We start from the raw sequence: 14,694 nt of genomic DNA on the forward strand, positions 1-14,694 counted from the left end.
GGTCGGCTAGAACTATGAGGTGAGTGAAAAGCACTCACCTCATAGTTCTCTAAGTGGAATTTCTGGCTGTAGTGCTTGCTGAATAGCATTAACAGGAAAATGATTGGTTTCACTTGTTGCCTTGAATTTGAATTTTAAGGTTTTAAAAGTAAAAAACTTTTAAAGTAATTTGCCTGTTTGGGTTTATTAAAGTAGCTAAATGCAGCAATTTCATAATCTTCAATAATCAGCTGAAGTTTGTTCTTTACTAAATTGTTTCAGAGTAGTTAAAGTGTATATAAAGTCAAAACCATTTTAGTTTTAGATAAAGTGGGAAGGGTTAAAACCTCGATCAGGTTGTTTTTCCTGTGTTCTGCTGTTGAGATTACCTTCACTTCTTGTCCTGGAAATGAGGACATTTCTCCAAAGTGAACGTAAACCCTAAAAGAGTTGTCACATGAACAGATGTTCCCATCAGAAGCTTTTCCCTTACCTCTTGCTCTGGTTTTGGATTTCTTCTCATTATTCTGTCTCCTGGTAACAGTGTTCCCAGGAAATATAGAAAGGCATTATGACATTGACAAAATATTACATTTAACTCGTTGCTAATCTATTTATAAAAAGTTGCCTTTACATACACTTTAACTTAAAGCCTAACTCCATCTTTGGTAGTGTATGCAAATAGGAAGTTCCCATCAGCCTGTAAAAAAAAAATAGCAGTTTCAAATGCTATACTCACACAAACGTTTAAAAAAAAAAAATTGTCATTTAGGAAAGAAGGGACGATGTCATTGTATCTAGGCAGGCTGAACACACTGCAGGAAAAGTTGTTTTTCAGACAAAGTTTTCCCAACAGCTCTCTTGGGATTTTTATAGTGCTGTGACATAATAGAAGAACACTAAAAAGTTGACAAAAGTTACCTTTCAAAGGGATAAGCAAAAGGATTGGCATACACTACTGTAAGTATTTAATGCAGCAAAGCAACCATGTGTCCGTCAGTCTTTTTGTGGTGAATGTTAAAGTAAATGCATTTAAACACATGTATACTGATAGTAGCATTTGTACATATAGGCTTTGGCTACAGACCTGCATTTAGCTCAGATGTTAACTTGCCTGTGCTCAAATTTCTCTCCAGTTAGGTACCCAGCTATTAAGGGCGTGGGAGTACTTGATGGGTGTCAGATGCGCCTAATAAGCTCCTCTTCTCAGCTCCTTGTTTTGAGGGGGCAGCGCTAAAGATTTTAATTACTTGGACCCAATGCATTGGTGGCAGATCATATTTTTGATAATTTCTTATTTGTCTTGCAGGAAATAGTTTCTGGCGTCACAATAACTAAACTGCTTCTTAATAGTATTTTAAAAGAAGACAAAGGAAAAGTGTTCTGGTTTACCGCCTCTCAGATTATGACAGCACTTGTTGTGAGTAGTATAATATATATATGCTATTATATTATTCTGTTTGTATAAATTTGCACAAATTAGCTATATAAGTATTCGTGTGTGCTTCTGTGCACAATTAAAAGAAACCTGTTCTGTCTTGCTAAATTTCTTAGCAAATTGAATTCTCTAATGCAGATGATTGCTTCAGTTCAGAAGGTAATAATGCCTCATATAAACAGGTGTGTTCTCTACCACCTAGGTGATGAAACCAAATGGTATTACACAAAAATAAACATGTAGCATACTCTGCTGTTGAAATTTAAGATATGTTAAGATATGTTCTAATTGAAAACAGTTGAGCATTTTTAAATTGGGCTTGGTCATTTATTTTTTTAGATAACATAAGAGCATTATAACCCTTATATATCACAGTTCAGCTGCAGAGCTGAACTATATGCTGTAGTTCTAAAAGCATGTGCTTATCCCTGGTTCCACAGGCATCTAGGGCTGTTCTGTTGCATGTAGTCCTACAGGTATGTGCTCAGTTCCTGTATAATTGCCCTACTGGTCTGGCTGCTTTAGGCATTGCCACATCTCACTTGTTTAATATAATTTGCTTCATGACCAGTTCCTGCTCAACCTCCTAGTTTACCTTTTTCTTTAAGCTGTGCTCAGACTAGCACTCCTTGCCTGAGAAATTGTGTATTCCTAGCCCTAGGTTCCTCTGTTTATCCCCATATTCCAAGGGTGTTTCCTAGTTCCTCTGAGTCCCTTTGTTCCAGAGTGTTCCTTGTTCCAGTAAGTTCAAGTTCCTGAGATCCCAATGTATTCCTTTGACCTGTGTTCTCCTATGACCCCATTGGCACCCATTGTGCATCCTGTACGCTCCTGTCAGCTTCCAGCAACCCTGTACCTACGTGTCCCCTGTGCACTCTAGTCAGCGTACAGTGATCTTGCTCCTGTGTGATCCGAGTGCACTCCAGCCAGCTATTGCTTTCTCTCTTTCTGCTGTTTTTGTGTACCAACCTTTGGCCTTGTCTCCTGGTGTCCTCGCCCGCTGCCTGCTGAGTAGGGTGAACTCAAGGGGTCAGCACACACAAAACTAAAACCCATCTAAACTTTTAGGAGCTCTGGTGAACACTGGTTGACCCTTAGGCTTCTTGTCCTGAGGTATTCCACGCTACCTGCTCAGTATCGTGGTACTCCGTTTTGCCCTCAGATTCCTAGCTGCCTTTTCTATCTCATTGGCCCTAGCTTTCAGCTGTGTAGCTAGGGTCCATATCCTTGAGCCCAAATCCTGAGACCTTAGCACCAGTACTTAAAAGAGCTATGGGGTCAGTGTTTTTCCCCATAGTTCTCTTAAGGGTCACGGGAGGACATATACCATCGTCCTCCCGTGACCCAAAGCTCAGTATATCGCAAGCTACATCTCACGGTATACTGAGACCACCGCAGTTGGGACGGATCCCCACATTACTGTCGAGATACACACAGCTGCGTGAGTGACAGCAGGCTCTGCCTATCTAGAGGCAGAGCCAGCTATACCCACCCCCTCCCTGTCCGTTCCACCAGGCAGCGCTGGAGGATCGGTGCGGGGAAGGGGGGGGAATCCCTGCAGGGAGCCGTGACTGACAGTCAGTGCTCTCTACAGGCAGATAATCGAGAAGTGAGCGAGCGACGGTATGTGTTCGCTCACTTCCTGATCTATTGAGCCGACGTGTGACAGTTTCATTGTCACACGTTGGCTAGAACTATGAGGATGACTGATTTTCACTTACCTCATAGTTCTCCTTTAAAGTAAAAGGCATTAATAAAGTTGACTCTTTGACTCTGCAGTATGTTGGACAGTACACTATACATTCTGAGGAATCCACAAGATTTATACAATGTGTTTAAAAGTTAAATCTGGGTCACATGTAGATATCCAGTTGGAATTTTAATGTTCTGCTGGTGGCACCTCTAAATTTACCAGTAATTGAAGGCTGATGATCTACACCAAAATAAAGGAAGTATAATGAGCATAGGACCCCCAGGTAAATAGTGAAGGAAGATTTTAGGCAACGTCCTACATAAATTTATCTGTAAAGGCAGCACTTTACCACCCTTTGTTTTTTGTTAACTTCCCTATCAACTAGATCAGTCCTGACATCTAGTGGTCGAATTTGTAAACTACATGTAACTTATTTACTTCTGCAGAGATATCTAAATGGTTCACATAGTGTGCAGATACATCTTTTCAATTATATGCAGCATGTTTTACTCATTCAAGTTTCTTTCTAGAAATTGTTGTTTTCCTCTTCCTTTTTGTCCTCTGTTTACCTATTGACCTCTAAAATTAGAGTGGAGGTAATACCAGTCTTTCAGATCCTTTATTGTTTTATTCCTTATCCTTTTTACCTGTTCCCCTTTATAATAAGCTCCTAAATTGGACAGTGTACTGTATCAGATTTTTCCATTCACTTAATTCTTTATAAATCTTTTTGATAATGACTCAAATTTCTAATTTTTTTGGTTTTAAAATATACGCAAGGTTTTTCAAACCATTTTGTGCGGTATTCAGCGCTGCACTACTTTGACATTTATTCAGTCATGCGAAGCCGTACTGAAATGAATTTTCTATAATTTTTTGGGGACAGAGAGAGCTTTCGTGGTTTTTGAAATTTTTTTACTATATAAAGAAAGTACCGATTTTTTTTTTTTCTGGTTTGTATTATGTTATGAAACATTTGTTATTACCCAATTTTTTGGGTAAATAGATAACAAACATGTCAAGCTTTAAAATTGCGCGTGTCTGCGAAATCGCAAAAAACTGTCATACCTAAAATTTGCCATAGTCGACGCTTTACAAGCTTTTAGCACTCATCAGTTTAGTGTGAATAGTGATTAATGGCCCTAGAATTATTGCTGATACTCTGATGTCCGCGGTGATATGTAACATGTGCGACTTAATGGATGCAATAGTCGTTTTCGTACGTAGGCACACCCAACCCGTGCATGTTGGGGGCAGGGGACTTTAAATAATGTTTTGGGTTTTTTATGTGACTTTTTTTTGTTTTCTTTTTAGTTTTTCTGTAACTAATTTTTTTTAAACTTTTTTTTGTTCACTTCGCTTTATTGCTATCACATAGGGAGCTAAGAAGCCCAATTTACAGTGACAGGTCCGCTTTATGGAGCCATCGGGCGTCTCTAAGACCCCTGTCACCTAGGGACCCCCAAAGAAGCTGATGAAGCAGAGATCTGCTTCACCAGCTTCTCTCTGGCTTCTGTAGCCGGGAATGACAGCTGAATGCGGATGTGATGTAATATACAACACTTCTTGCATTCAGAGACCGGTGGGGAGCTCATGTACTGATCTCCAGTGACAGAGCTGCTGTGCCAGTCCCGGGCCCACTCACCTATTTATGTACTGTATTTTTTTTTTTTAAACTTAATTTATAAAGACATCACCCTGGAAATATATAGGCAATAGGGAGGTGAAGAAAGTTTATTTTAATTAAAAATGTTTGTTTCGCTGTATGATTGTATGTTACCTTTTGTCCTTATTTTCATAGGATATTTGTCCTTATTTGCATCTCTTATGTTAGTCCCTGTCCCTAAAAGTGCTTACAGTCTGATATACCAACCACAGGTATACAGACATGCAATCTTTGATCTCTAGTAAGAAGGTAGTTAAAGTGACAGTAAACTCGAGTTAAACCTAAAAATGTATTCCAGTACGTGAACTATTAACAAAAATGTATCTTGTGTATCAGCCAATATATGCACAGAGTTTGCATGTTCTCATGGTTTGTGTATTTCCTTCAAGTGCACAAACTCCTCCTCGTAATTTAACAGACACTAAACTTAGAAGTTAAGGCTTAAGAATAAATTCAAGTACCATAACTATTAATAAAAATGCAGCTTATTTGTGCATCACTCAGCTGTAGATCCTCAAATCATCTCTAAATTGGTGCTGACACTGTCCCTCTTTCTGGAGGGTGGTTACTTTGTTCTCCATGGTCCCTGTTTGTGTTGTAAAGTAGCTCCAAGCTCGCTCCTGTGATGAACTACAATCTCAGGCTTGGTTAGCTAATTTGTATTGAAGTTATAGTCTTAACACGGGAACGAGGTTGGAGCGGTGGCTACTTTACAACACACACAGGAACCATGGGGAACAAAAGTAGCTTCTGAAAGTGTCCTTCCAGAAGGAAGGACAGTGTCAACACCAGTTCAGAGATGATTTGAGGATCTACAGCTGAGTGATGCACAAATAAGCTGCATTTTTGTTAACAGTTATGGTACTTGAATTTATTCTTAAGCCTTAACTCCTAAGTTTAGTGTCTGTTAAATTAAGAGGAGGAGTTTGTGCACTTGAAGGAAATACACAAACCATGAGAACATGCAAACTCTGTGCATATATTGGCTTAGTTGGAATTGCACCAAGGAGCCCAGTGCTGCAAGGTAACAGTGCAAACAATAAGTATTGTAATACTATCCTAAATAATTTTGTTTTGTGTGAATATGCAGTTACAATAAGATATGAATCACTTTTATTGTCGTTCAGATGTTTTTCCATGGTATTTACTCTATGTAATAATGTTGCAGTTCTGCAACTAAATTTTCTTCCCATTGTTGCAGACTCTTGCTAATGAAGCTTGCAAGGACCGCTCACTGCTCTCCGAAATTGTTGTGCCTGTGATGGACACTATGGCCTTGTTGTTAAGGCGTGGAGAGATGTTTCTGATTAATCCTCACCATGTGACTCTTTCATTCAGAACGCTCCTCACTGTGCCTCTGGATCACTTGAGGTTTGAAGAATACTACAGTATATTCTTGGCAGTACATGAAGTGCTGTTTTCAATACTGCAGTGTCATTCCAAGGTAAACATTGCATTCTAAAACAAACATTTTGCAGATCATAAGAAAAATACATTTAGTGAGGCACATTTTTACATTTTTGTTGGAATTTAATTTGTATTTGTTTTATTTATAAAACCTGTTTTAATATTTATTTTTAGAAGTCCTAAATTAAACCATGTTTTGGTTGAAGGTATGTGAAAAATGTAGGGTCTATTCATACATTTTTTCACACAATATTAATACAGCTTTCACTCAACAATCATGCATATTTCTATTTGAATTGTGTGAATGTTGTGTGAATATAAGAATAGATAGATTGTGTGATTATAAGAAAAAAAAGCACAGGGGTCCATTTATAATTTTATATAATATAGGAATATTATATAAAATTGTAAATGGACCCCTGTGCTTTTCTTTCTATTTTAACAAAATGCTTCTTTATCTCTGCATATGGAGTTAGTATGTATACTTTGCGTCACCAGTCATATTAGCTTGAAAGGTTGGCGTTAAAGCTGAACTCTGGGCACAAATAAGAAAAATAATGAATATTGCCTACCATGTCCTTGGGTATAACGGTATCAATTTAATTCTCCCTTCAGTCAATGATCTAGCAGTCAGACCACACTCGCTAGACGTTATAAATAAAAATGTAAACCAACAGGGTTATTCACTGAGCTGCCGAACGGCAGTGAGTGAATAGCGGAATGCCACCGAGCGGCATTCAGCTCGGCTATTCTGAATAGAAAATCAGTGAAAACTGTTGAGAAAAAAAAAAAAAGGTTTAAAATGTAAATACTCAAATTAAAAAATAAAGATATTTAAAAAAAGAAAAACTGTTTCCTATTGGCCAGCACTTGCTAGAGTCTTCTAATCTGTCATTACAACTGGGCGGAGCCAGCCGTGAGATCACGGCTGGCTCCGACAAGCTGTCATTTGCCTGCCGTTCGCCCCGCTTGGGCTGTCACTTTGGCTCAGTCGAGCCGAAGCATATGCCTTCAGCTCGGTCGCCTTCTGCACGGGCCCTTCGGTTAGACTGGATATAGCTGAAGGTATGTTTTCAGCTCCTTCGTGAATAACCCCCTAAGTTTCAGATAGGTGCTGGTATTAATGATAGGGGCATATCCTACAGTTCCACAATGGAAAGTGTATTGCAGGGCATCTCGACTCCACTGTCAAGCTGTACAAGGACTGTGGTCCTTATGTCTGCAAATCTTTATTTTTTAGTAAACCTGAAATCTGGGCTAGACAAATGTTGTCTAAATATAAGTTGTATACTTACTATAAACAAAACTATACTCCCCTCCTCTTCAGCGATGCGAAGTCCCAAGCTCCCTTGCCAGCCACTGACATCTTCGCATAGTCTTCTTCCTGGTACCGTATCTTTGGGCCACACTGGGGTGACTTAACTCCCACACATGCGTTTGCAGCTCAGTGTTCATTGAGTGTACATTGCGAACAGACAGGTAAGAATTTTTTAATGCAAAAGAGACATATGTCTCTTATACAATAAAAAATTGCTTGCTTGAAATATTTTATTTGTGCAATTAAGTTCCACTTAAACGTTAGCGTTCTTTATGTATTGCTTCCAGATCTGTGCAGTAATTGGCATGAAGCAAACTCTGCACTTTGCCACAGGAGCTTCCTGTAATAAAAACTGGTTACAGTTCTCTTTCCTTATACAAGGTAATTGACCTTGTATCTACCCCCTTGTAGTTTTCTACAGCCTGTGGTGGGTGTGGACCCGCCGTGTCCCAATGCACAGATCTGCTTTCTGCACAGACAGCTCAGTGCAGCTCAGTGATGTCAATGCTACTTTTACAAGCAGGTCTGGATTTGCAAAGGAAGTTAATGTACACAAAGGGGATTTAGGTCCTTTGTGGCTATTGAGGAATATATTCAATCAAAAGTTTATGTGGCTGGAGTTCAGCTTTAAATAAACATGTCAGTGTAGAATATGCTAACATACTGTATGCTATTTGACAAGGACAGAAAGTGGGGTTTTGAGAGCACCAAAGGAACTTACTCCACAAAGAAATTCATATAAAAGAGTTAATTTTAATTACATTCATTAAAAACAAAGGCTAGATATACAATCCAAATTAAAATCAGCTAATTAGATAGCTCCCTGTGTGCTCTCTCCATATGTACCCTTCCTACAGCATGATTAAATCATAACAAGATAAGTGCATAGTTTAGGAAACAATCTGATAATACAGACGATCAAGGATAAGGGATAACAATTCCTTAGAAGCTTAAATGCTGTATGGAGTTGGTGGAGGTTCCAACGAATATATGCTTTGCTTTTTCTATTTTTTCTACATAGAAATTGCATCAGGATAACCAGAAATTATAGAATAATAAAATATGTACCTATGTATTGTACAACTGTTTTGAAGTAACATAGATTCTGTTGACTTATGTTTTTATGGCACCTACTATTCGGACCCAAATCGAAAACCATCGTCTATATATACTGTATGCTATATCAAGCTTTTTCTGGGTGTGTGTATCAGCACCCTCAAAAGGGGCATTTCTGGATCTGAAGATTGCAGAATTAAAGCGAGTGGATATGTGCAGTACAGGATAAAAGCTGAGCTACTCAGCTGTGTGCACTTTCAAAGCTGATTTTTCAGTTTGTACTGTATCTTTAAAGAAATTATTACCAGTATGTCTCTTATCTGTTTGTCATTGACTATGTTTTTGGTTCCTGTTTTTCTTCCTACCTTAAGGCAATGCTAAAATCAGTTGCACCATTTTTGAGCACTTTCCATAGATTGCTATCATCTGTCATGCATGAGGGACAACAGAAAGGAGATAAAGGTACAGTACTATTAAACAACTCAGTTTTTCACAGCTATACACAATTTTCTGCTTCCCAGTTGTTCAGATGTCTGTACAAAAAAGGGTCAAAGCCATATATTCTTGTAGAAATCATCACGGGTTTATTATTCTTCATCTTTTAACAGGTACAGCTCATGAATCGGCGATTATTTTGAAATGTGCACAACTAGTGGAACGAATGTACACTCATATTGCAGCTAAAACAGAGGAATTCACAGTCTTTTCTGCTTTCATGGTTTCACAGTATGTCAATGAGCTACAAAAGGTATGACTAGCATTTTTTTTTTCTCTGACATTAAAGGGTCAGTGCAACCAAAATTCATATTGCATAAATAATCTTTTTTGACCGTACAAATCTTACATAGATTTGAGATTAAACATCTTGCAGGTGGTTTTCTTTAGCACCATAAGAAGAATTGCACCTCTTAGCATCTGTACAGGGAAAAGCATGGGCATCTTATATGGGAGGCAGCAATACCATGGTGGGATCTGGGTAGTACATGAACACTACAGCTTTCTGCAATGGGAGGACGTGTATGTTCCATTCAGTTTACATTCTGCATTGCTAGTGTAATTTTATATATTAACCTGTAGATGGGTATAATTTTGTAATTGAGTGCGATTGATGGTATATAACAAGTTTACTTTTGCTTAGGTTACACTTCAACCTGCTGTGAAGAAGCACCTTACAGGAGGTATCTTTCACATTTTGGACTTGTGCATTGACCGTGATATTAAGTTCCTAAATGCATCCTTACAAATGGGAGTGAGAGAAGTATTCAAAGAACTGTACCAGGAATATACTCACCAGCACAAACAAAGGAATAGAACAGAAGAAAAATATACTGTGTTATAACATACAATATGTATTATTCATTGAAAATACCCCACCATGATGTGCCATACCTGTGGACTGAAAACAAAAAAGTCTGTCTAATGTTTTAAACTCTTGTTTAACAGATTTACCTTGCTGCATACTTGCACTGATCACATAATGCAAAAAAAGTAAATTACATTTTTTTTACATTTACCAATTATTACTTTTATTGTGATTTTCTAATATTTAAACAGCTCAATGTTTCACTCATGCACACCTTTTATGGATAAAATAAATTGAAGTAGAGTATACAGAATGGAAACAGTGCAGTGTATTTATAAGAATCCTATAGTAGTATTTTTAGTATAATGTACCATAACATCTATACCAGGTTGAATATAGAAAAATTGAGGATTCAAGTCCTGTGTGACGGCGCTATCCTGAGGGATGGGGTTTTTGTTTTGTTTTTTTGTTTCTGACTTTCTCAGAACATTTGATTGGGTGGGGGCTTTGTGGAGGAGGATGGTGTTGAGATGGGGGTGGCGTGCGGCTTCAGTTCAAAATGGACCGGGGTGTATACTTGGGGGTGGGGGACGGCGATCACATCCTGTGTTGGATACGGAGCTTGCGGTGCGGGCAGTGGCTCTCTGACGAGGTGCGCAGGCGCCGCCGAGCGACGGCGGTCGTGTTGGTCCAAAAATGGATAGCCTAGACTACCACAAGCGTCCTATCCATTTTTGGACCAACACGACCGCCGTCGCTCGGCGACGCCTGCGCACCTCGTCACTCAGCCACCTCGTACAGAGAGCCACTGCCCGCACCGCAAGCTCCGTATCCAACACAGGACGTGATCGGCATCCCCCACCCGCCAGCGTACCAGATTTTCCTCAAACACAGGACGTGGTTGACGTCCACCAGCCACCACCAGACCAGACGCTCCAGCTCCGCCGAAACAACGTGACCCGAGTCATCGCAACCCAGCCCAGCAGCACGTCCCACACACAGGCATCCGATAGAATCGCACCCCGACCCGGCATCTGAATCCCTGCACCAGGAGCTACCCTATTGTTTGGATTGCAGGCTGCCCTTTGGTTCCTACTGTATGGAAGGGGTTAACAAAGGGGGGATTGATCGCTGACATCTTTTGCTGCCATTCAACATGTAGGAGGCATACACCCGATGCTGCTGTGGCTTTGCCAGGAGCCACGTGGAACTCCAATCTTTGATCTGTTCCTGCTGCCCAAATACACTATATTGCCAAAAGTATTGGGACACCCTTCCAAATCATTGGATTCAGGTGTTCCAATCATCTCCATGACCACAGGTGTATAAAATCAAGCGCCTAGGCATGCAGACTGCTTCTACAAACATTTGTTAAAAAATGGGTCGCTCTCAGGAACTCAAGCGCGGTACCGTAATAGGTTGCCACCAGTGCAATAAGTCCATCCGTGAAATGTCCTTGTTACTAAATATTCCACGGTCACCTGTTAGTGGTATTATAACAAAATCTAAACAACTGGGAACAGCCACGAAGTGGTAGGCCACGTAAAATGACAGAGCAGGGTCAGCGCATGCTGCAGCGCACAGTGTGCAGACGTCGCCAACTGTCTGCAGACTCAATAGCTACAGACCTCCAAACTTCATGGGGCCTTCAGATTGGCACAACAACAGTGCATAGAGAGCTTCATGGAATGGGTTTCCGTGGCCAAGCAGCTGCATCAAAGCCTTACCACCAAGTGCAATGCAAAACGTCGGATGCAGTGGTGTAAAGCACGCCGCCACTGGACTCTAGTGAAGTGGAGACGTGTTCTCTGGAGTGACAAATCACGCTTCTCTGTCTGGCAATCCAATGGGCGTGTCTGGCTTTGGCGGTTGCCAGGAGAACGGTACTTGCCTGACTGCATTGTGCCAAGTGTAAAATTTTGTGGAGGGGGGATTATGGTGTGGGGTTGGCCCCTTAGTTCCAGTGAAGGGAACCCCTAAGGCATCAGCATACCAAGACATTTTGGACAATTTCATGCTCCAACTTTGTGGGAACAGTTTGGGGTTGGCCCCCTCCTGTTCCAACAGGACTGCGCACCAGTGCACAAAGCAAGGTCCATAAAGACATGATGAGCGAGTTTGGGGTGGAGGAACTTGACTGGCCTGCACAGAGTCCTGACCTCAACCCGATAGAACACCTTTGGGATGAATTAGAGCAGAGACTGTGAGCCCGGCCTTCTCGTCCAACATCAGTACCTGACCTCACAAATGCGCTTCTGGAAGAATGGTCAAACATTCCCATGGACACACTCCTAAACATTGTGGACAGCCTTCCCAGAAGAGTTGAAGCTGTTATAGCGGCATAGGGCAGGCCAACTCAATATTGAACCCTATGGACTAAGACTGGGATGCCATTAAAGTTCATGTGCGTGCAAAGGCAGGCGTCCCCATGATTTTGGCAATATAGTGTATGTTGCTCCACTGTCAAGCTCACACTCTACTAGCAGCTACAGCATTCCTTGCCTATTGATTCAGCCAATGTCTGGAGCCTGGAATCATCTTGCCCCCTGCTCCTAGAGTCTATGCTATCTTTTGGAGTCTTCCCTAGTTTTGCCAGGAGTGGCCTCTGCTCTGCACAAGAAGGTTTTTACTGAAGTCATGCTTCACTTTATGGCCAAAATCATAATGTTTGACTCTGAATGCAGAGGCCACAAGTGCTCCCACACCGTCCCTTGCAGTTTCTGTATCAGATCTGCCTGTGGCCTCCAAGACATCAGTAGCTGAGCCTGATTTTGAGTCTCTCCAGTCACTACAAGATGAACTTGCCTATAAGGAAGAGACTGTTTCAGCACTTATTGATGTGCTACACAGCACTTTGAAGCTAGAGGATCAGCCTGTTGCTTCCACTAATGCTCCTAGTCTGGGATCCCTTAGCCCTCGTTCACACCTAGGCGTATTGCATATGCGCGACCGTCGCGCGTTTTTTACCGCGATTCGCGGTAAAAAAGTTGCGCGACCGTCGCGCGTTTCCCAAGGCTACTTGGCTGTATCCCAATGGAAACGCGAAAAAAAACGGCCCAAAGTAGTACCTGTCCCTTTTCAGGCGTGGCCCGTTTTGTAGCGCGTTAGGGACGGGCGGAAATACGCTAAGGTGGGAACGAGACCATTGAATACAATGGGATTTATATTTTTGAGCGTTTTGTAGAGCGTTCGTCGAGCGTAGAACGCGCTACAAAACGTTCAGGTGTGAACGAGGGCTTAGAGCTCCTAAGACTACTAAGACCTTGTTGGTGCACCTGACATTTCAAGTCTTTCTTTATGGAGACTGGAAACACTTTTACAAGTTTGTTTTTCCAAAGCGCTTATTAGCCTTGAACCCATTTGAAGAGGACTTTATAAACAAGTGGACTGCCCCCCTCTGTGGATGCAGCAGTGTCCTGTCCTAGCAAAGAAACCACCATCCCAGTGGAAGTCCCAGATTACCCAGTTTTTCAACTCTGATTGCAGAGGCCGCAAAATGCCTTCCCTAGCCGAGTCTTTATCCAATCTATCCGTGGCTTTAATGGCTTTTGACCCATTGACCACAGAAACTCCAGTTTGAGTTGCTCAAATCTCTGAATGATGAGCTTTCCCCTGAGGAGTCGCAGTCCACTGCTTTTGCACCAAAGTTCAAGGAGACCATTACAGCTTTTTGATGACATGTCCACCTCTCTGAAGCTAGAGGATACTGGATACCGGTACTGTTTTTGGCCTTGGGCCCTTTAGGTCCAAAGACCTTAACTTTGCACCTACTTTAATTATTGCTGCGTGTAGATTGGAAATGCCATGATCAGCTGTAGGGGTTTTACTTGAGCCTATTCACTGTCCCAAAACACAAAGGTGGCATTGTTTACATTCGGTCCCCAAGATTCCATATGGAATCAACCGGATCTGGCAAATTCATCCCTTCACTTAGCGAAATTCCTGGCTTTTGTCAACATAAAGGATGTCTACTTACATGTGCCAAACTTTCTGGCTCACCAACACTTGTGTTTTGCTGTAAGGCTTCTGCACTTCGTAGCCCTTCCATTTGGCCTAGTTTCAGTTGGTGAGGGTGCTCTCTGCACACCTTATAACAGTCCCGGCCAGTTTCTACTTCCATTTGGCCTGTCTTCTTCACCAAAGTGGTGGCTCCCAATGTTGACCCTTTTAACTATTTTTATCCTTGACACACGTGAGTAGTAATCCACGTAATTACAAATCAAGTGTGTTAAAGGAGAACTATGGGGTTCTATCTTTTTTTTTATGAATGCATTCCTTAGGCTAAATAAGTAAATAATGTAATTTACTGTAATTAGCCAAAATGCACAGGAAGGCTGTAAAACCTTATTTTAGGTGGTGGGCGGGGCTAAGCGCCGCAATGAGAAGACATCCCGACGTATCTGACGGGATCCTCCCCACTGATGATTGACAGTGATTCTTGTCCACGAATATATGGACATGCGCAGCAGCTCTCTCCTTACCTGCACATCCCCGTGTGCCAGCTCCTTCCCTACTCTCTCTTTCTCTCCCTGCTGACAGATCGTGGATCGCTGATGACAGAGGGGAAGGAGCTCTCTCTCTCTCTCTTCAGCATTTACTACAAATCGGAAAGTCCATATATGGTAAATGATGTCACTGGAGATCCCTGCTGATCCCCGCTGTAAAACGCTCAACATGTGAAAACCGCTCTGAAAAAGCTGTTTTTCAGCGCGTTTCCATTGGTATTCCCGAGTGTGGATCGGGGTTAACAAAGCGGTAACCCCGAGCCACACTCGGTAATACAGCGTACAGGTCTTACCCTGTCCGCGATGCCCTCTGTGTCCTCCGGCGGCTG

The 14,694-nt window shown here is 41.5% G+C and overlaps 1 protein-coding gene across 1 annotated transcript in view; it reads left to right on the forward strand.

The window, feature by feature from the left end:
* URB2 (URB2 ribosome biogenesis 2 homolog (S. cerevisiae)) overlaps positions 1 to 9,918 on the forward strand; it is a 68,336-nt gene extending 58,418 nt beyond the window's left edge. Inside the window, exons 6-10 of the mRNA XM_018573368.1 lie at positions 1,289 to 1,399; positions 5,978 to 6,220; positions 8,929 to 9,029; positions 9,170 to 9,305; positions 9,696 to 9,918. Coding sequence (XP_018428870.1) covers positions 1,289 to 1,399; positions 5,978 to 6,220; positions 8,929 to 9,029; positions 9,170 to 9,305; positions 9,696 to 9,896 — 792 coding nt within the window. The 3' untranslated portion in view covers positions 9,897 to 9,918. The remainder of the gene's footprint in view (positions 1 to 1,288; positions 1,400 to 5,977; positions 6,221 to 8,928; positions 9,030 to 9,169; positions 9,306 to 9,695) is intronic.
* The last annotated feature ends 4,776 nt before the right edge of the window (positions 9,919 to 14,694 follow it).

This window comes from Nanorana parkeri, unplaced genomic scaffold (assembly GCF_000935625.1).
Source record: "Nanorana parkeri isolate BGI_ZX_2015 unplaced genomic scaffold, ASM93562v1 scaffold2349, whole genome shotgun sequence".
Taxonomy (NCBI): domain Eukaryota; kingdom Metazoa; phylum Chordata; class Amphibia; order Anura; family Dicroglossidae; genus Nanorana; species Nanorana parkeri.